The following is a 21867-nucleotide window of genomic DNA, read 5'->3' as shown; positions in this document are numbered from 1 at the left end:
GCTGCACCCTCACCCTCACCCTCACTAGCCCTCACCCTCACTAGCCCACACCCTCACCCTCACTAGCCCTCACCCTCACCCTCACCCTCACTAGCCCTCACCCTCACTAGCTACACCCTCACCCTCACTAGCCCTCACCCTCACTAGCTGCACCCTAACTAGCCCTCACCCTCACTAGCCCTCACCCTCACCAGCTGCATCCTAACTAGCCCTCACCCTAACTAGCCCTCACCCTCACCCTCACTAGCTGCACCCTAACTAGCCCTCACCCTAACTAGCCCTCACCCTCACCCTCACTAGCCCTCACCCTCACTAGCCCTCACCCTCACTAGCCCTCACCCTAACTAGCCCTCACCCTAACTAGCCCTCACCCTCACCCTCACTAGCCCTCACCCTCACCCTCACTAGCCCTCACCCTCACTAGCTGCACTCTCATGTAGTAGCATCATAAGTGAACTAATGATGCTACTACCTTACCTTCAATAATATTTTCCTCTATGGCACATCAAATGGGATTTCTCAAAACGATCCAACTCATGTAATATGTTACTTTTATAAATAATATTTAAAAATAAATCAGAGCCTATTGATATGTTTTACACAAAATGACTTTCATGATAAATTGATCAAGACATGACATGACCCGGTTGGTCTTCCCTCTCTCCCGTGGCGTTAGACGACCCCTCGGACTCCCAAAGAGCTACTCCTAAGGTTGCGATTCTCCCCTCCACCCTCAAGAGGGCGCTCTCGGACAAAGAGAAAGACAGCAGCTCCAAGGAGGGGGGTGCCTTCAACCAGACAGCCTTAGCTGCACAGGATGGTGAGTCACTAATGCCCTTATATGGAAGAAGAGATAGCCAGATCGTATTCCTTTCACTCATGAGGTCTGGAAAGTCTGCCTATTGAGGGCGTCCTCTTTCAACCTCACTTTGCTGCCGATTGGACTAGCTTCAGCCAATCGGGTCGTGGGTGCCGTATATACACCATTAGCGAATAATCGCTACAATTTTTGTGGGGGAACATTTTTCACATTCAAATAAAAGTTAAGTCTGATACAGCATACACATTGTTATATTAGTTATGCCTTTACTGATTGGCCGAGTTCACTATTCTGTGCCAAGCTGCACGTGTTGGGCTAGTTTCAGACTCGTATCTTAAAGTAAAACAGAGGTGAACTTGCATCCTTTATGCTGGTTTTGCAAGGCTGGAAGAGGGCAAGAGTTCAGGTTTTTACTCTCTCTCTCTCTCTCTCTCTCTCTCTCTCTCTCTCTCTCTCTCTCTCTCTCTCTCTCTCTCTCTCTCTCTCTCTCTCTCTCTCTCTCTCTCTCTCTCTCTCTCTCTCTCTCTCTCTCTCTCTCTCTCTCTCTCTCTCTCTCAGAGAAAGACTCGCCACCCCAAAGCACCGTCTCCGGAGGCGACCCCAGCACGACCAACGCCCCCCCTGCCGACAAGGGAGTGGAGCCCAAGTCATGTGACTCCAAGGAGAAAGGCGAAAAGAGCTTCATCTTACCATAAGCGAGGAACACGAAATCCCCCGATGACGCCGAGCGATCAGCTGATGGGAGAGTGTGACGGATGTTTCCTTTGGCATTACTCCTGTACAAAAAAAAGAAAAGTGGGGTCGGTCAGGGGACAGACGAATCGATCCCGTTGGCAAGAGCTTGCTCGGCTTAGCTTTGACCCCGGCTATCCGCCAGAGCAGCGAGACAAACTGTGATTTCTTACGTAGCATATTCCTAACGCAACGGAAGGACGTGCCACGCGTTTCAACCTGACTCGCCTCCGGGAGTAAGCTCTATCAGGTCATACAGAACTGTTGGCCCGATCTCCGTTCACGCCGTTCACTTGCTAGCCTAACCAAACCGAACTTCTTCCTTTAGGCAAACGTGTGTGTGTGTGTGTGTGTGGAGCGTATGCTAGTCTAACTCGAGGAGGTTAACGCAATAGCCCAGTACTAGCCGCGGCCTGTCCCAGGGACCAATGGTAACAATAACAGAATCACTGTACTGTACTTGAGCTCTAAATACATGACTTTACTAATACACCGTCACCTTACTATCTTGTCCTTACTTTTGCAAACAATACATGCAATACTTTACTTTGTTTTGTCGTCCTTGTCTAGGGGGGATTTCTCAAGCCAATATGCAATTCATTTTACTTGAAATTAATGGATCATTGAAAACAGTTCACAAAAAAAATGATGTCAGTTTTTTTGCCACATCAGCAATCGGCAAATAACTTCTCACGTCCACTGATTTGCGTTCCACTCAACACACTGTGGCTCGGACTCACTCACTCTGCATGGTAGTGACTTGGATCTGTGTGGCGTTGCTTTCCCTCATAACCCATCATTCTGACTACAGAACTGTTAATCTATCGCACTGTGCTCGGCACAATACACTGTGCAAGAAACTCTCCTTTCTGTTTACCTGTTAACGGTGTGAGGGCTGGATGAAGACAAGAGAAACAATGAATAAATGAAAAGAGAATTAATTTTATAACTCGTGTCTCAGGACGGCCATTCAGGTCTGTTATGAGCGATTCCTGCATGTGGGCTTTGGGCTGTGAGACGTAAACGCCAGGGCTCCTGAATGTCACTGCAACGTGGGTCTCAAGACACTCGTCCGTGTCTGCTAGAATGTGTAGCGTTCTTATAAGGTCTACTGCATTTTGACATTAAAGATGAAAGGTCATAAAGGTTAAGTTGAAGCCTGTATATGATTTAAGCAGCAGACGGCGAGAATGCTTCTGCAGGTATTCCAACAGGTTTTGCCTCCCACTGGGAACACGTCCCTGAATTCAGTTTTTTTTTTTTTTAACTGATTGTTTTCGGCATGGACACTGAAATAATCCAATAAACCAAGGCTTTCTTGGAAGCTGTGGTATCGCCAGCTTTCATCTCTTACTGGTTTCTGAAGTTTTTCAGGCTTTCATACACATTTAATGGATGATTCAATAAAACAGGCATAACAAAAGCAGTCGTATTCTCTCTGAATTCAGGTCACATTTGAAGTGTGTAGAACTCAAGGCTTTAGTTTCAGTTTATTTAATGGTGAGTAACTTTACCACAACTATTTCACTCTTTCATATGTTGCCTTCAACATGTCTACAGTCAGTTTTTGGAGAAATCACAGCATCGCAAATGGTCTGCTTATGTGAAGCTACAAGGAACACAAACGCATACAACTATATAAAATGGTCACGTTAATGGTTTGACGGTAATAGTATTTTCTAGCTGAATTTCCTTTTTTCTCAATGTTTGTCAAATGTACTTTAGTATGGGTCCATGTTTTCTTCTTTCTCCTACTGTTTGCCAAGCCGTTGAACTGTGGTCCTCTGCAGCTGGTTAAGAGACTAGAGCTTGAGCTACTGCAGCTAGACTGTGCATCTATTCCCCAGGAACATTCAGAACAAAATAGCCAGTGTACATCATTTTAACTGTCTGATGTGTTCTGAAATAGCAGATTTTACAGCCCTGGTCTCAAAAATGTAATTCATATTCTGTCAGAAAATCTAAATATAAATAAAACGTGGAATTTGGGGATGTTAAAAATTAGCTTAATGCGCATTGTGGACTTGTTTAGTCTTATAGACAAACACAGTCTGAAGAAGAGATACAAGGTGGTTAAGATTTACACTGAGTAATATAAAAAAGGTTTTCCACTATTCTCTGCTCGTCACCACAGCCATTTTGTTTGGCAGTCGTCGTCCATTCCCTGATTGCTTTCGCCTGCACATGCGTCAGTTATGTATGGGCTAGCTGTGTGTGTGTGTGTGTGTGTGTGTGTGTGTGTGTGTGTGTGTGTGTGTGTTTTTGTTTGAGAGAGAGAAAGAGCGCGAGAGACTGCACGACAGGACTGAGTTGTATTGTAGGTGTACATATGTGTTTTTCATACATGCGGGTATGTGTGGAGACATGGATGTGTAGTATATGCACAAGTGATGGAAACGTACACTGTGATATGTTCACACACTTTTGTGAAGACAGCAAATCATGTTTTGGTACTAAGTAAACTACTATACTACAGATTTGTATGTAACTTATTTGGGGGAGGGGTTTGGGAGTGGCAGATGAGTCGGTGATGTATTCTTTTTTTTCTTGTTTTGCATGTAAATAGTCTTTGTGATGCAGACGATAGTTCTTTGTGCATATTACTTTGTCATACAACGTATTCAATTGTTTCAATCAAATGTTCTTGTGCCATTGAAAGAAAGGATTTGATTCATGTTTTAATCATATGAAATGATTATTTTGTATTTGTTTCGGATGAATATTCTATCTTATCATCCCGTTCGCAGTCTTGTTTGTACGTAGATGTAGGTTGATTTCCTGATATCGGTTAACGTGTCTTATGGCTCTATTATGTCATTTTACTGGTGTTGAACAGTGCTCTGTGTGAATACTAATACAAACATTAAAACCGTTTTGCAGGCTTTGAAACAAAATCAACCACCCGTGTATTGTCTTGTGTCATCTCAAGGGGCTCTGAGGGACCTGCATGCAGTGCGTTATCCTCGCCACTAGAGGGCGAAATCTACGTCCCAACCACGCCACATCTTTAAGCCACTCTAGTTATCTAGCATTCTGTGTAAGTGGATTTGTTTAAAGGTACATTATGGTATCCTAGAGAAATGGAACAATATAACAAAATGCTACGAATGATGTTCCCTTTCTCTGTCTTGTTTCTCCTGCTCCCCTAGCCCTCTTGCTATCCATTCCATCTTTCCATCTGTTTCCCTCTGCCCCCCCTCCCCACCTCTCTCTCTCTCTTGCGCTCTCTGTCTCTTGCCCTCCCTCTCCCTCTCTTATACATATGCACAGAAGGGATGTTTCTTTACTAGGGACTCCTCTGGTGTGCAGCGGTCACCGCACTGAGACCACACTGTGTTTAGGAGGTCAGGACAGAAGGAGTGTTTGCTGAGATGGAGAGGGCTTTTGATAAACTGGACGCCGCAGGGTTCCTGGCGATCTGGCAACACTTTGATGCTGATGGTGAGGATCAAGTGTTTAACTCTGAAGTCTTCATTATCCATTCATCTTTGCAATCAAGCATTGAGGGGGGGGGGAATCATAATTTGTCTGTGTATTTTAAAGATGGTGTATTGGAAAAAAATAATCTCAAAAAGATAACATTTGATATCATTTAATAGCTTAAATAAACATGTTAATTAGACACATGGCAGATGGCCCTTAAGGGTTTTCATGAACATTCAAAATTCTTTATGATATCAGTTAATGTAATGCAAAGCCTGCAATGAAATGTAACTATGTGTAAAGACGTGGAAACATTTTCTGTGTGTTTTTCTTTGGTAGATAATGGCTACATTGAGGGCAAAGAGCTTGATGAGTTTTTCCGTCATGTGATGAAGAGACTGGGCTCCCAGGTAGGTTGTTTGTTTTCTATGAACTCTAATTTCATCAGCCTAGCCCAAACGTCATTCACCGTTCTTCAGGAAACTATTCCTGAAGACTCTTGAACGGAATGCTGCATAATCGTGTCTGAAAACTCTTACATACGTCCCCGGCAGCAGACAACGCGCAGATGTGAATTAGAGTCCGGTGGCATCCAATTCAAAGATCAACATTTGTAGCCTCTGTAACGTTTTCAGACTCACACAAAACTGAATGGACCTGTGTGCATTATTCACTAGGCTTTCTTAAATAATATGATGATGTAGTGTTGAATGTTAATGTGAATAACTAGTACTAAACCATAGACATTGTAGTTCAAAGAGATAGCAAATTATGTATCAAATAAGTGCAATAGTCTCTGGGTAACACGGTTGTATCTTATTGAGGTAATATGCCTTTGGGTGTGGCAAGAGGACAAAGTGATTAAAGTGCTCTGGTTCCTCTCAGGACGAAGGGTCGTAGAGGAGAAGCACCCACTTACATCCTTCATGGATTTCCAGTATGTTACAATAAGTCTACCCATTAAAAATGTTCATTGTGGATGGATGGACCTAAGCTACACCCTGCCTAACGAACAACGCCCCATGCATAACATGATAAAGTGTTATAATCTTATATGAAGGCGGAAAAACAATTTTTACCAAGCTGAACACACTCACTTAGCAAAGGGCCTGTGTGTGTGTGTGTGTGTGTGTATATCTTCTGGTTAATGGAGTTAGAGAAAGCAAACAGACCACAACCACAGTTCAATATCACTGCACTATATCTGGTCAGTGTTGGACCGGTAAAAGCCATCCTATCCGACACAATATCAACAAAGAAATGGATGCCCAATTTAGACCACATATTGTTAGAAATATGCCTAGCAACTGGGCCCTGATGGTTCCAAAGATGCGCTCATTAGCTAAGTGGCTCCGGGCCATGACTGTGATTTATTAACCCTTTTGAAGAAAGCACTATGTTTCTATAGTTACCTCTCCTATAATGCGTTGACCATTCAGAGCACAACACAAATACAGAATAAGCAAAAACAAATGCAATCTGGCATGATTCAAATTCTCTTTGCAGATTTGACAGATTTTTTTTTTTCTCTAGGTTTTTATTTTCACTTTTAGTATTTTTTTTTTACCTGTCGTCGCCGGGAAGGTCTGTCCCTCGGCCCGGGCCGGACTCTGTTTGCTTTGGGACGACCCGGGGAAACAGCTTTTGTTTGTTCAGCTGGATGAGCTATCATTAACAAATGAATGCCTTTAATTACGGCCACACTCACACATACAATAACACTGGGAGATGTGTTTGTACAATAGAGAATATGTAACTTTTTTTTTTAAAGATTACCTGTCCGGTCACTGCAGAGAAATGACTGTTGTTTGGGGGTTTATCAACAGATGATTGGGGTCATTTTTGGACATCACATATTGGACAAACGACCTGTGGATTTGTGTGTGGTGGTGCAGAGCGTTGGAACCCGTCCAGGAGCGATCCCAGTGTTCATGAACAGTGCTAGGAGCTCGGCTCTGTGACTCAACCTGCTAGTGCGCCAACTAGGGATGGGCATGATTAATCGATGATCGATTATTGATAGTTAAGAACTTTGTTTCATCATGTGATATTCTCGTCGATCAAAAGGATGTTGTGTTGCATAGTGTGAGAACTTAGTTCTTATTTGTTGTACTTGGTTCTTATTGGAATTGGAATACAGATTTTGTCTTTTTGAATTGATTCCCGTGTTTAAGAGCGCATTGTTCGGCTTTTACAAGTGCCGCATAGGCCTCATTGAGAAAAACATGCTGTAATTTGTATTTTCTACCAACAAGTTTTTAAAAAGATTAAATCGATAAATTGATTGTTAATTTTATCGATGATCGATCAAGGATATTTCTTAAAATGCCCATCCCTAGCGCCAACCATGTGGCCAATATGCCTTGTAGAGACCCGGGTGTGATCCTATAGTACTTGTCATTCCCTCTCTTCTGCCGCCTGCTTTCCGGTCTCTCTCTCACAGAAGAGCCTGAGTAGCTCTGAATCAGGTTCAACTATATTCTGCTTCTGCAAAGCAGAGAATAAAATAAATAATAAGAATGTTTTGCTCTTCTATTCTATCCTGTTCTATAGCAGAACGCATCAGAGGAGAATGTGCAGAAGCTGAAGCAGAGGTTCATGTCGACTTTCGATGTCACGGCCGATGGAAAACTACAGATCCAAGAGGTATGGGACCAATGCACGCATACTACCTACTTGGATCAAACAACTAGATTAGATATCGAATAGATGGTCCCAACATTTTGTTTGAACAATTTTGGAAGAAAATATTATGAAAAACTCAGGGAACACCACTGACCAAAAATACAAACCTGTTAAAAAACTCACCAAGAATATATACTAACTACCACTATCCTTACCATCTACACAATGTTCACGATAAAGAATAGGTGGATCATTAGTTTGTTGGCTCTTAGTTTGTTGGCTCTTTCTCTTGCTCTGCACATACTAGGTCCATATGCACAGACAAAGAAACTGACACTATGTAGTGGTGGGGTGATCTACCACAACGTATAAAAATGTATAATGTTTTATAATGCTTCTTACACACTTTTTATATAGCTTTATATAGCTTTTTGCTGTCATGTGTCAAGGGCTTTATGATAAGTAAAGTTGGCCGTGCTGAATTACTTCACTTACTTTTACTGTGAGAAATCTGGGACAATCCATTGGTGCCAATCCTGTAATGCACTACCGTTCACCTGACCAATTGAAATCATTTAACTGCATGCAGAGAGCCAATGAATAGTTGTCAGCAGTTAATGGCTGGAACCAGAATTACATAAGGGATGGGTATCCCTATCTAGGGATGGGTTATATATTTATATATATCCCAGAGAGAGAGAGAGCGAGAGAGACAATGTATATATACATTTCCTTTCCTTTCAACTACATTTATAACTAGTTACTGGGCTCGTCTGACATCACTAAAATCCAACATCTGAAAAGGTGAATCTCATAGAAAAGCTACCATAGTGAGGGTTTTTCTCCTGAAGGACAAGAGTCCTCCACTCTATGTGTTACAGTATGCATCTTAGACAAAGATATTTGTTGCATGGTGCACTGTATTGGCTGTAAGCCTCCAGTTAAAACCTCAGTATGCAGCACAAAATCAACATGCATCTCTGAGTTTAAACTCATCAGTGGAGATGGACAGTAGCAGTGCGGCATTTACCGCAATTGAATTGTCATATATTTGGTGTGGGTCCAATTTAATCTCCTAATGCAAGGTCAATATGATTAGACAGCAACATGGGATGGGGCGGGGCGAGAGGCATGGAGGGGCGGGAGGAGAGAGACGGAGGACAAGAGAGATTTCTATACAGGACTAAAATGACAATGACAAAATGCAACATGTATCCAAATGTATCAGAAAATCGAATATAATCCTTAATAGCTAACAGAGCCAACAAGCTAACATATCCTTAATAACGTATTACTACTAATAATATATATTTTGAATAATAAATGATTTATATTTTATTCTTCTTATTATGAACTATATTATTACTACTACTACTACTACACCTTGTCCCTCCAGTTGGCCCACATGATCCTCCCAGCAGACGAGAACTTCCTGCTGGTGTTCCGCAGAGAGGCTCCTCTGGACAACAGCGTTGAGTTCATGAAGGTGAGGTGATTGGTGAACCAGGTTCCCCACTGATCTGTTAACACCGAGCGGCCCGCTGAACAAAGCCCTCGTCAACCACTCTCCCACAGGATGAAATCTATCACCACTCGTTGAACGCTGTCTATTTGTGAAGAAAAAGTAAACCTCAGGCGGGGACACAATTACACATAGTGTTTTGAAGTGAATTCAATTATAAAGTACGTTTTAAAAGTGACAAAAATTGAAGGTCAAAGTTCTCTTTTTGTCAAGCTGGTAATCTAGAATTTGAGGATACAGGTGAGGCTTGAGGAGACGAAGGCGGAGTTTATTTACTGCCATCTGGTGGTCAGAAATAGACTTACATAGCTTTGTGTGACCGAACCTGCTAACTATTTCTGAATCTGACATCATCGATCTTCTTCTTCACAACAGATATGGAGGAAATATGACGTTGACTGCAATGGTTGCATATCAGCTCAGGAGCTGAAGGTTAGCATGAACGCACACACACACACACACACACTTGACATTTGACTGTGAAGAATAAAGTGTTTACTGCAGTAGGAAAAGTGTGATTTCTCCATTCACGTTTTGGACTTGAGAAAGCATGAGCAGCAGGTAAACGGAAGTGACTATAGGGATTGGAGGCAGGCTGTTGTTTATGGACCATCTCAGTCATGTTATCTCCCCCCCCCCCTCCAGGCTTTCCTTCGAGACCTTATCCAGCAGCACCACAAGGAAGTGTCACCTAGCAAGCTGGATGAGTACACCGATGCCATGGTCATTCTACGAATAACTGCACCGACTTACACATTTTACAACCATGACATGGAAACAAAGAGAATCAGATACAGCGATTCATAGTATGTGGTATTCATGCTCCAAGCATTTTACTTTCCTTCCTTGCAGATGAAAATATTTGACAAAAACAAGGACGGTAGTTTGGAGTTGAATGACATGGCCAGGTATTGTATTTTACGTATTTTTTTTTTGTTGTTGAAACCTCAATTCCACTAAGTGGAATAAGTAAGTGCACTAAGTGGTTGCACTATAAAATGTTAATATTTTTACCTCAATGTTCCCTCATTCAGGATCCTGGCGATGGAAGATAACTTTTTGCTCCAGTTTCAATTGGATGTGAGTAATAATAAAACAAAGTTAGAGTGGAAAGGGTCAAATAATTCAAACAAGAGTAAAGAAAAGGTTAATATTTAGGTTTTTTATCCTGCCATCTGGAGAAATAGTTGTTTCTTCTCATTTTTAATTAAGCATTTTAACAGATTCATTTATTACTCTATTCTCTCTTTGTTTTCTTTGACCTCATCTTCAGGCCTCCAGTCAGGGAGAGAGGAAAAGAGACTTTGAGAAGATCTTCACCCACTATGATGTCGTAAGTCTAAAGAAAAACCTCCAGGCGTGCATCCGTTTAAAACTAATATACATTTTCTGGAAAAGCATGGAGAGTGAGGATTAAATTAGGCCACTTGACTATAGCACGTTGCTAATGGGATGCTTTGCTATTTGGTTGAATTTCTTTGTTAGAACAAGACAGGAGAGCTGGAGGGAGTGGAGGTGGACGGCTTTGTGAAGGACATGATGGAGCTGGTCAGGGTAAGTGCAGTAATAGATGTAAATAGTTAAAGCATTCTACCCATAACGACCCTAGTCCCCCCCTCTTCATTCGTCTGTTCAGGCTACATTACATGTGTCTCATCCTGGTCTAAGCAAGTTAACACGCGCAGCGTCTTCAACTGAACTGTTTACAAATTTCTCCGGTCAGGGCAGTGGGATGGAATCAGGTTTATTTACATTGATGGATTTATTCAGATGTCTTTTTTTTTTTTTTACTGCTGAGCAGTAAAAAGCACAAATCACGTTTGTGTCACACAGGGTATGTTTCTTTAGAAGTAGGCCCAGAGTTCCCGAGGTCGGGGGTCGCGGTGTTTATTAGATCAACGCTGTGTTCCAGATGCTCCGTACGGAGAGACATCACCTCAACCCCAGCGCAGCCGCTCTCAGGGCCGTAGCCAGGGTTTGAAAAATAATGCAGTCTGGGGGGGGGTTCTGATTTTCACAGTACAGTTATATAATAATCTTATTTTGAGCTCTAAAAAAAGACAGAATGACAGCGGTCCGGACCTTGGTGACCATAGCATGCCTGCTGTCTCTCTCTTTCTCTGATCCACCTTTATCTCTCTCACAGCCCAGTATCACTGGGAAAGAGCTGGACAAGCTGAAAGTAATCCTGCTGGGCCACTGTGATGTCAACAAAGATGGAAAGATCCAGAAGAACGAGCTGTCTCTCTGTCTGGGAGTGCGGCCCAGGCCTTAGGGCACACCCACTATTGAATGTACCCCACTACAGGTCTGTCAACAGTGGCGTTACTTCCATGTGTATCAGGCCCTGGTGGAAGGCTTTGGCTGCTACTGCTGCGTGTGATGACCCCTTTGCTTTGAACACTGCGTCTATGCAGACCTCTCTATGCAGACTTTCGTTAGATATGGGAAAAGAGAACATGAGTTTGGCAACTTGCCACATGTGTATTTTGTGCATGCTGTAGACACAGAATCCATGTGATTGTATTGCAATAGGCTTTGTTTTCGTAAAAATTGCTCTGAAATATTGTTTGTAGAAAGATAATAATAATAAATATCGAACTCTAAAAATAATAAATGCCCTCTTCTTTAGAAGAGTAACTACAGCCAAAGAAGGATAATAAAATTAAACGAATGGCCTGTTCCCATCAATGGCCAGGAGGATACACCTTGAGAATAATGAGAATGGATGGAAATCAGTGCCAAGCGGGAAATGCACTGTTTTTCAAGCCAAACCCTGCCATCAGGGTTGCCAACTCTCACGCATCTGGCGAGACACTCACGCTTTCAGCATCAATCTCACGCTCTCACACACACTCAAGAAATGTCACGCCCAAAAAAAAAAACTCCTGTTAATTTTCAGTTGATGACTTGACTAGACTAGACCAGACCACAGCGTATTGTTTTTTAATGAAAGGGGATGAGTTTAAGACATCTCCCTACAACGTTCTCACTGAACTGTAAGCATTATAAGATTCCACAGAGTCTCACTCCAGCCAAAAACCCAAAGTTGGCAACCCTGTGCCATAGAAATCAGGAAAAGCGTTTATTTCCCTCGCGCCTCATCTAAAAAAAGGGTTTTCCCTGTATTGTTTTTGCTCAATATACATGTTGAAACAACGGTGTTTCCCCATTATGACCACAGACATTGCGCTGTCTGTGTCCGTCAGCATGTTGCGTGATCGTAACTTCACTGTCTCGGTTGGTTTCGATTCACCCCATCAGCCTCTGTTCATTAGTTCATCTGTTCATCAGTTCACATGGAAATAAATTGAAGCTTGAATTAGTTCCTTTCTATGGTTTAATACGACCGACGCGCAGTTTGTTTTTATCCCCCCCCCGTCGCCCCGAAGTGACGATTCCGTCAAAATATGTACCGCTCAACACGCTTATTTTGGGACCCTGCCCAACATTTGGCAGCGGAAACACGAACTGTGCCGCACTGAACCATACCGCGCCGCTCGGTGCAAACGCACCAATACAGTACCAGACTGGAGAGAACCGAAATGTTGCTCTGCTCCCGGGAGGATTGACTTCATTGATGTGCATTTGGTTCTGGTTGGCCCGCTGCCACGTGTAAGAAGGCCTACTCAACTCTTCATTGTTCTTTTCCGAGAACACAACTAAAGATAGTTTTATCTGGTGAACATTTTCTGACTTTTTGCTCTGTGATTTAGTGCAACACCACTTATACACCTATAACCCCCTTGGCAGTTAAAGCACTTTTCCTCAGTTTTACAGTTTGTGTAGTTACTGCAGTTAGGATTATGAGGCCTACAGTCATATAAGGGGTTTAAGGTCAGACAGGAGACCCGTGAGACAAATTTGGGTTGCCAATACATTTTAATTAATAAATTTATTTTTTTTCTTTATTTATTTCTTTAGTAAGTTGCCCTGTTATAAGCAGGACTATGTACAGCTAGCAGGTCTTTATGGTAAAATAAACCCAGGCAGGCAGTGTGATGCAGGAACCCGGTCGTGGGGGATCAAGAGGTCTTGAATCACTCCAAAGGTTCCTGTACATTATCCCTTTCATGAAGCCCTTTGAACCTGTGAAAACGTGTCTGTTAGAGACATGGAACCTTGTCCCATGCAGACATGTTTTCAAAGCCTTGTGTAGGCACACTCCTAATTTCCACTAATTCGGATATTATGAAATACACAGAGGCCGAAGCACAAAACATCATATGGCCACAAGGGAGCGGCAAATAGCCAACAGTTTTTATACATTATTATTGAGGATTGTTAGTGTACTTACATATTAATGTTATCTCCTGTATTTAATGTGGAAGATTTTTCTTTTTTTTTTGCCCAAGTCAAGTCAAGTCAAGTTAACCATACCCTGGCTAATTAAAACAAACCACGAAAGCCATACATTACAGTAAGGATAGATGCCATTCTTAAAAAGTGTGCTTACTAAAAATGTGAAGTCCTTTAGCCTGGGGAATATGAGCAATGTATATGCAAATAGTGGACTGATTGTTGCATGGTTTACAAAGATTCCTAACAGGGGGCTGTGGACCACTTCTTACATTTCCTCAATCGTGAAGATTCTTGGAGGCCATCATTGCAGAACACCACAGGAACACTCTGTGGTTGTGATTCTTCCCATATGTCCGCGAGGCTTTGAGATTTCATGGTGTGATGGAAGTAAACAATCATATCATTGAAATGGAAATACACATTATGGTTTTAAAGTGTGACCAAAATTGAGTTGGGATTTGCAAAATGAAAGTTTTCTCAAAGTATCATTCGATTTTAATGAAAGTTTGGCAGCAGGACATAGACAGTGCCGGCATTGTCTTACACAAGATTTAAACAAGTTCAGGCAATTACATAATTTTCATCTTCCTTAGGTTCGAGATCTGTCCAAAGTACATAAAAAAACTGATGGAAAAGAGTACACAAATATAAAAACAATTTGAGCTATCACATAAAACAAAGGTACAGTTTTAATGTGCAACGTTTTCTTCAATATCAAAATGGATCTATTGATTAATTATTAATCCCAGATGGGAAATTGATCCCGTGGTCCTATAAACTGTACACAATGGTACATTGTGTCATCCTGTTATCTATGTCTCCTGAGTATTAGTTCCCCCGCAATTGTGGCCTTAACTCAATTCATCAATGGGACACAATCAAAATACAATGGTCACTTGTGTTATCCTGTCCAACAGCAACCATTGATGTGCCAAGTATATTTTCTAGAGGTTAGACCGGTAAAACACACAAAATTCAATCATTCAACACAAGTCAATTGCATGTTATGGCGTATAGTTGATGACTGAAGAAAGGGAAGTTTCTGTCGGCTACATAACCGATTCTTATCCAGAGTAGCACTTCTCCCTCAGCATTCAGCGGTTAATTCTGCTAAACAGTCTGGACCTTAGATCAGGGCTACTGATACTGTAGCCCCATGCGTGTAGTGCAGCAAGTCGTGCATAAAGCTCCGCACCACAAACACACCACAAACCTATGGATCTCTGAAGCGAGAGGAAACAACAACCCAGGGATCAAACCAGCGTCAGTGAAGCTAAGCCTTGCGTAGTGTTGTGTAAAAGGCAGGTCAACAAGATGCACCCGTGCAGTTGTTTTTTTTTTTAAATGGGATGGCATCCTGCACATACTGTTTCGATAGCTACGGCTCTAACTAGCGACACACATGGCTGAACCCTCCTGGGGTGACCGACGCACGGACCTTAGTTGATGAGCTCAGCTCAAGGGCAAGACCACTTTGGGGTTTGCTTATTTTCCTCGGTTCTTCTCGCTTACGCTGTGTCCCCCTTTCTAGTTCCGCAGGGTCCAAACTTCCAGGTCTTGTACGACAAAGTCTTGCTGCGTGGAGAGCGGTGGGTTGTGGAAGGTGGGACAGGATTGGCTTGCCCCGCGGTACAAGTCAGCGTCCAGCCACAGGCCAAAGCCCCCCCTGCAGGCCAACAACAGAATGGCACGGTTAGACGTTGTCATGAAGGTGTCAAGTGGTATATTTAAAGAGATGATTGTGAATGGTTTTGTAATGACTTGAAAAGTATTTCTTTGCTACTTTGCCTTTTGAAAGGACCCCTATTTTACCAGCAGGTTTTAGGGTGATTAGCTTTTGCAAACCGTTTACATCTTATTATCTTATCTCTGATCTATCCATCATCCATCTAGATCCCACTTCCCCAAAGTCTCAGGGTAGGGAATATTTCTAAATGGTGCACTCAAACCTGGTGGTAATATAGGGGCGCTTTGAGGCTAAAGGTTGGTTGGCGGTAGGCCAGGTAACTTACGCTCCTCCCCCAATCTGCAGAGAATCCAGGTGTCCTCTCACAAAGTAAGAGTTTTCACCAGTCCACCGGTAGGCCTGGGTAAAAATAGTAATACACAGACTTAAAATATGTATAAAATATAAACTGGTCTGCAACCATCTGACTACCGAAATCAATCTTTCATCAATGGTACTTTCTTTAAATCTGGGTCTGTGTGTGTCCATCCGACCCAGCCTTCGGTGTTTGCTAACGCCCGCACACCACCAGTTAGACAGTGCATAACCTTTCTCTTTCACTCTTGTCTACTTACTTTGAAATCGGGACTGAAGCTGTAAAGAAATGTTTCTCCTGTGCCATAGCAACTGTCACTGACTCTGAAAGGCTCCGTGGAAAAGGCTCCAAACACCTAAAGGACAAATGATACACACGTTAGAATAATAATACCAACACAGCAACAATGAGAGGAACAGTAAAGTGCACACATGAACAATGCATACATATTCATTCATCAAAATAAAAGTTGGAATGAAAAAGAGGAGGGAAGTGAAAATAGCACATAGGATTACAGCAAAGTACACAATGGATTGAACAAAACGGTCGGGTGGTGGTCTGCGGTCTTTGACACAAAGCAGGGTGAGAGGCCAACCTTGTTTTGCATGTCTTTGATGACCAGCATGACGGGGTTATCCAGGCCAGCCATGTTTCTGTACAGTGTTTTCAGACTGGTTCCATGGACGACGGAGCTGTATGCCAACTGCCAATTGTAGCCCTTGGTCCTGACCGGCATGTGAACGGCAATCTGTCAACACAAGCCCAAGAATTCAATCCCTCACCGTACCGCACACGCGTCATTCAGAGTGTCTCACACGCGGCTGGAAGCTGCAAACGCTACGTTAAGGTAATAAAAGCCAAAAGCGTGCAGCCTAATGAGCCGTTATACAACCGAGCAGCACTCTGTGGAGGGGCTAGGGGAAGTGTAACAAGAGACATACCCTCTCTAGGTGCTGGTCATCCAGCAGATGGCTGTGGTCACACAAGACAGGCAGGAGATCGTCATCAGACTCCCCCACCTCCGAGTCCACCGAGCTGCACAAACTCTTCCTCCGCTTGGAGTCATGCACAGTGATGATCTGCAGGCGGACAAAAACACATGCGCATCACTCTCCATCCACAGCTTTCCACTGTTTGGGATGTGTTACACTGCTCAATATACGCTGATTAAACAAAAGAGAGAGGGTGACCAGGAGCTGTTGTCTTGAAACCATCACCATCAAAAGACAGTTTTGAGAATTATTCATCGGTGAATGAATGATGAATGAGAACAATAATAAAAATAAAAATAATAAATATATATCCTAATGAAAGTTAGAAAAAATAAATGTAAGCAAGAATACATTTTCCAAATAATGCCCTACCTGCACATACGGCTCTGTGCAATTAGTGGCAAAATACAGAACTCTGATGTTCTCCAATGTTGGCCGCATGGTTCCTCTCTCGCTCTCTTGCCCACTCCTAATCCTGGTTAGATTTACATGTGCTTATAAACCTGTGTCCGTCTCTTCCCTTATAATATGCGAGTAGGTTTCCCTTTTCAAGAAAAGAAAGACACTCTGCCAGAGATGCAAGGGGAAGAGTATGTCCATATATAGAGAGGGCATGATTTCCCACAACTGGTGGCACGCAGCCAAGCATGCTGCAGCTCTGGCTAAGCTCGGAGTGCAGGGATATTATACTGGCGTCTCATTAATATGTCGAGAGAAAGAGAGCGAGAGAGAGAGAGAGAGAGACAGCGATATATTGTTTCTCCTTCTGACAAATGTACTTATTGTAAGTCTCTTTGGATAAAAGTGTCTGCTAAATGCCCTAAATATAAATGTAGAGAGAGAGAGAGAGAGAGAGAGAGAGAGAGAGAGAGAGAGAGAGAGAGAGACTATTTGGACTAGGAATACAGTAGTTGGACAGGGGATGCAGTAGTTGGACAGAAGAGGCTGTAGTTGGACAGGAGAGGCTGTAGTTGGACAGGAGAGGCAGTTGTTTGGCAGGGGAAGCAGCAGTGCATGTCTTGCTCACCTGCCAGTTGTTGGCAGCAGGTGAGTCATTCTTGATAAGGAGCTGGTTGATGGCGTTGACCTTATCTTTCTCCAGCACCAGGTAGCGGTTGTTGTTCTTATCCCCAACAACGTAACGAGGCCGGCGGGCCTTTTTCTTGTCTTTAGTGTTCATTTTTTGACTTTTTTGATTTTTTGACTGGACAAAGAAGGTGTAGTGGTGGTCAACCCTACGGAGACAGAATGCGTAGATTAAGACTTGCTGTTGGCAAATGGTGCAACAAACAAATGCAGCACATACACACTGTACATAAATACAACATTTTTGCCTATCATTTTGAATTTGTGTCGATAAAATCGCTATTTTCATCCATACACTGGGTAAATACAACCAAGCCCTGACAGTTGAGAAATTTTGGAAAACTATTTTTCTCGGTTTACTTTTTCATCAACATAATTGAATTTGATATAATGCCAATGGGATTGAGTTTCAGCCTACTTTTGGGGCGAGTTTAAACAGGAGAAGTAAGCAAGAGGAACCTGTTTATGAAGGTTCTATTGTGCTTTGACGGTTATATAACTAAGACTTTACATCAATACAAGTCAATAACACATCAAAAACCAGCATCAAAAGCCAAATGACAAAATGTGTCTCTCCTGAAACTTCGGAACAAGTACTTGCATCTGTTCATTCCCGGGTACAACAATTACCTGTATTATTTTCTCCAATGAAGTCAAGGAGAAAAAAAGGGAAAGCAAAGGGAGTACTTCCTAAACGGTCCAGTTTGAGTTCCAGTATTCTAATAGTTAATCAGTTACCCGGAAAACACACACACACACACACACACACACATACACACACACACACACACACACACACACACACACGCCCACACACTTCCTCCCTACCCCTCCGGCTAAACTCTTTCATTCCTGGTACTCACTCTCCAACACTGTAGGCAACTCCCATGGTCTGTGGAACGGAACCGGGTTGAATTGAGGTGAGGACGGGAGCAAATAGTATACCAAGGAGAGAGAGTTAGAGAGAGACAGAGAGAGAGAGAGAGGGAGATGGTAGCTCAATGCCGGGGCAGCATGTCTACGTTGAGCTGCAGACATGTGCTGCATTTTATACCTGAGGCTGCAGATATAAGCCCCTTGACCATTCACCTCACCGTAACCCCCACCAGTCCCCCGACCCCTATACCCCTCTCTCTCTCTCTCTCTCTCTCTCTCTCTCTCTCTCTCTCTCTCTCTCTCTCTCTCTCTCTCTCTCTCTCTCTCTCTCTCTCTCTCTCTCTCTCTCCCACATGGCCAGCATGCATGTGAGCAGTGCAAGCAAGAGTATTTCCCAACTGGGCCTAGATGTCAATGCTAGTGAAACATTAACCCAGGGCTCGCAGGACAGTTCAGGGAGTTAGTGTCAGGGCAAGGTGAAACGACCCCGCCAAAGTCATTAGGCTCGGCTTGTGTGTGTCTGCGTGTGTCTGTCAGCCCGTCCGCCTGTCCATCTGTCTCTCGGCCCATCCATGTCCAGCCACCTCATCTTTCTGTCTGTGTCTGTCTGCTTGTCTATCTGTCCAGCCATCAAGTGACAGCCGGCCTGTTTTCTTTGATACATAATGTCCAGCCGTCCGTCCGTCCGTCGGCCTGGCTGTCTGTCTGTCTGTGTGTCTTCAGCTCACCTCTGCTGCTCTGGTTACGCTGCTGGTGACCTCCCCTTGACCTCCCTGACAGCATCGTCCCTTTCCTTCTGCCTTCCCTTCTCTCCTTCTTTGTTGTCTTTGTCTTTCTTAAATCTTAAATCTCCCAATGTCCTTTCTCCTAGTCTCCTACCTTGTTCTTTTTTCTTTGTCTTTTTCTTTTTTGTCTGTCTTTCTATGCCGTTCTTCCCTTATCTGTCTTTTCTTATCTCCTTTTTCTTTCTCTTTCTTGTGATGTATCAATCTGACATCTTGAGATGAACTCATATCTGCCAATCAGTGCTTCACTGTTGACTATTGACGCCTGCCATGGCCAATCAGCGGTGCCAGTGCTCAAACAGCACCACTGAGTTCTCTGTCTGCTGTCGCGGCAGCAGGAGTAGGTCAAATACAGCCTGTATTTGCATTACGGTGAAATCAGCCAAACGCTGTGCATACATCTCATTTGGTATTGTCATTCATTCATGTGCGATTTCTAAAATTCAAAGATTCAAAGTACGGAGGACAGTTCTGAGCACAATCAGGAGAAATATTGCGCAAAACAAATCATATAATATACAAATGAGAATACACACCTAAAACACAGGGTGTGTTTGATTTGCTTGTGTTCCGATATCATTCTTCAAGATTATGATTGGCAGGTGCCGGAGAGGTCAGTGTGAGGCCAGTGTTTTGTTTCACAAGAGACCTAGGCAGATCAATATGACCCAATGTCCAGCAGGCTTAAGAAACAGACCATCTTACTAAACAAACACAAGAATACGTAAGTAAGTAAGCTTGAATATGCATGCACTGTGCACATGTGTATATATACTATACATGTGCATGCATATTCAGGCTTGGGTTGAATCTGTACATGACTGCACAGATTGAGTATTTTAATTGGCCACATTCATACATATTTCATCATTCAAAACAGATTTCCCAGGCAGAGGAACCTTCCTTTGAAACACGAATATACACAGACTCTTTCCCACAAGCCGTGTGTCCATGGCCATGTATAGCTGGCTTTTATTATACACAGTAGCTGTGCTCTCAGCTTTTGCAGGGGGCAGAGCTTAAAGACATTTCCCAACTCCTCTGATTCTCACTTCTCTTCAAGTCCTGCCCCGGCATGCCTGGCCTAGAGTATCAGGTTGCACAGGAAGAAAAAGTGCCCACACACTGCCAGGATATTGCCCAATGAATGACGCAACTCATAAACGTGCACAGAAGTGAAGACCTGAACCCAAACATGCACAAGCACACAGACAAAGATGCCATGTGGAAGCAATTCAGGGGATGTTTAATGACACACACACAAAGGCCTGCACACACAAAGATGTATAAAGGGTTTAACTTAATTTGAATCTTTCAAGTGGAATGCAGAACACTTATAGATGTTTGATTTGAAGACAAACTTTGATATCCAAAAAGGCCATTGAACTAACTAATAACACAGCATTACTGTAACTATGTAATCTCCTACACAATACAACCAATACAACTGATGCAGAATGAGTTAATTTGTAATTAGAGATGGGGTCTGTAATTTGGAGAATTCAGCCAGACTAAACTAGTTTTTGAAGGTATCAATGAGAAAATTCTCCAAAGCAATAGCAATAGGTTTGCCAAGCTTTGTGGAAGACATTGGTAATGCCCAATGAGTGCATGGGCAGAATGCTTGCAGGTAACCGGGTATGTAGTTAGACAGACAGTAAGGCCATCCAATAATTGAATTTGGCCATATTAAACGATTAGACAGGTTTATTACAGACCAGTCGGAAGGTGGACAGAATCTCAACGAATATGACAAAAAAAGCTTCTAAATAAATGGCCTACCCTGGCTTTAATAACACTGGGATTATGTAATCATTACCCACACATGCTTGGATGCTGTAGACTGCATGTGTGCATGATAGCCTCTATGTGTTTATGTGCGTGTGTTTTTCCGTGATCATGCTTGTCAACAATGTACATGTCTAAATGATAAAACAACAAAGTTCATGACCGAGGCATAGTTCAAGTAAAGTTAAAAGTGAAGTGTCTGGGTCGAGAAAAGTCAAAATTGTGTTGTTTGACATGACTAATGTTTTATGTTAAAGTTATTACATATAACCCTATTGTGAGTGTGTAATGTATACAAACTGTTTTCTGAATCTATCTAGTTTTTTTTTTTCTAGTATTTTTGTGGCCATTTTTGTGCCGATAATTGCCTCTGTCCTTTGTGTTTGTTGGGTCAGTTGGATGATGGTTGTGATTGGTAATAAGTTGTCATAGTGTGTCGTTGGACTGGTGGCAGCTGGAATATAAAAACAAGCATGAGAGAAGAAATAAGTGTCCAGATCCTGTTTTGTGATCTAACATCTGTATGGACGAAAAAGTACTGCTGGCTTTGTAGGAAGTAATTGTCATCATACGGCAAGGTTCCCCTATACTGGGTGTAATTATAATAACTATGATAATAATCAAGGATAATAATAACTCATATAACTCATATGTGTTCCACTCACCTGTGTCCTTTGGAGAGTAACAATTGAGCACTGGCGATGGCATTCCTTATAGTCCTCTTTAACTAAATCGGTCTCTATTTATAGGCTTTGACAACTGCTTTGCCATGGCCCTGTGTGCCGTCTGGTCTACTCAGAGTGTATAGCTGATTAGATCAGAGGCCATATCAGCAAATCAAACCAATGATGGCTGAAGATCATTTAGCAATAAC

The 21867-nt window shown here is 42.7% G+C and overlaps 3 protein-coding genes across 8 annotated transcripts in view; 2 read left to right on the top strand and 1 right to left on the bottom strand.

Moving 5' to 3' along the window:
• Positions 1-2841, top strand: part of LOC311352154 (F-actin-uncapping protein LRRC16A-like) — a 61517-nt gene extending 58676 nt beyond the window's left edge. The window contains exons 38-39 of the mRNA XM_084472370.1: positions 677-820; positions 1379-2841. Of these exons, the coding sequence (XP_084328496.1) occupies positions 677-820; positions 1379-1515 (281 nt within the window). The 3' untranslated portion in view covers positions 1516-2841. The remainder of the gene's footprint in view (positions 1-676; positions 821-1378) is intronic.
• Positions 2842-4923: 2082 nt separating this feature from the next.
• On the top strand, positions 4924-11397 carry scgn (secretagogin, EF-hand calcium binding protein; the record flags this gene model as incomplete). 2 transcript variants are annotated; one of them, XM_084471470.1, is made up of 11 exons in its annotated part: positions 4924-4993; positions 5315-5385; positions 7532-7621; positions 8997-9086; positions 9498-9554; positions 9768-9845; positions 9975-10030; positions 10157-10202; positions 10396-10455; positions 10608-10676; positions 11269-11397. In XM_084471470.1, 11 exons carry the CDS (start codon positions 4924-4926, stop codon positions 11395-11397), a joined length of 816 nt encoding a protein of 271 aa, XP_084327596.1. The 2 variants fall into 2 exon arrangements, with proteins under 2 accessions (XP_084327596.1, XP_084327595.1); XM_084471469.1 differs by having other exon boundaries at positions 7529-7621.
• Positions 11398-13906: 2509 nt separating this feature from the next.
• ncoa7a (nuclear receptor coactivator 7a) lies at positions 13907-21762 on the bottom strand. 5 transcript variants are annotated; one of them, XM_084471223.1, is made up of 7 exons: positions 21659-21762; positions 17486-17693; positions 16408-16545; positions 16062-16214; positions 15726-15821; positions 15437-15510; positions 13907-15090 (listed from the first exon to the last, which is right to left on the bottom strand). In XM_084471223.1, the coding sequence occupies exons 2-7, from the start codon at positions 17636-17638 to the stop codon at positions 14952-14954; spliced, it is 753 nt and encodes a 250-aa protein (XP_084327349.1). In that variant the 5' UTR covers positions 17639-17693; positions 21659-21762; the 3' UTR covers positions 13907-14951. The 5 variants fall into 5 exon arrangements, with proteins under 5 accessions (XP_084327349.1, XP_084327347.1, XP_084327348.1 ...); XM_084471221.1 differs by lacking the exon at positions 21659-21762 and adding an exon at positions 19742-19800; XM_084471222.1 differs by lacking the exon at positions 21659-21762 and adding an exon at positions 18408-18546.
• Positions 21763-21867: the final 105 nt, after the last annotated feature.

Source organism: Micromesistius poutassou (genome assembly GCF_964030765.1).
Source record: "Micromesistius poutassou genome assembly, chromosome: 8".
Taxonomy (NCBI): domain Eukaryota; kingdom Metazoa; phylum Chordata; class Actinopteri; order Gadiformes; family Gadidae; genus Micromesistius; species Micromesistius poutassou.
The sequence above is the reverse complement of the archived record's forward strand: the minus strand, read 5'-3'. Positions and strand labels throughout refer to the sequence as shown.

What these genes read in the sequence shown, in the direction of transcription:
- ncoa7a (XM_084471221.1), bottom strand. Translation starts at nt 19,785, where the DNA reads ATGATATCGGAACACAAGCAAATCAAACACACCCTGTGTTTTAG. An exon ending in AAACACACCCTGTGTTTTAG is followed by an intron (nt 17,694 to 19,741) that starts GTGTGTATTCTC and finishes CTGTCTCCGTAG; the next exon opens with GGTTGACCACCACTACACCT. An exon ending in CTGCTGCCAACAACTGGCAG is followed by an intron (nt 16,546 to 17,485) that starts GTGAGCAAGACA and finishes GTCCGCCTGCAG; the next exon opens with ATCATCACTGTGCATGACTC.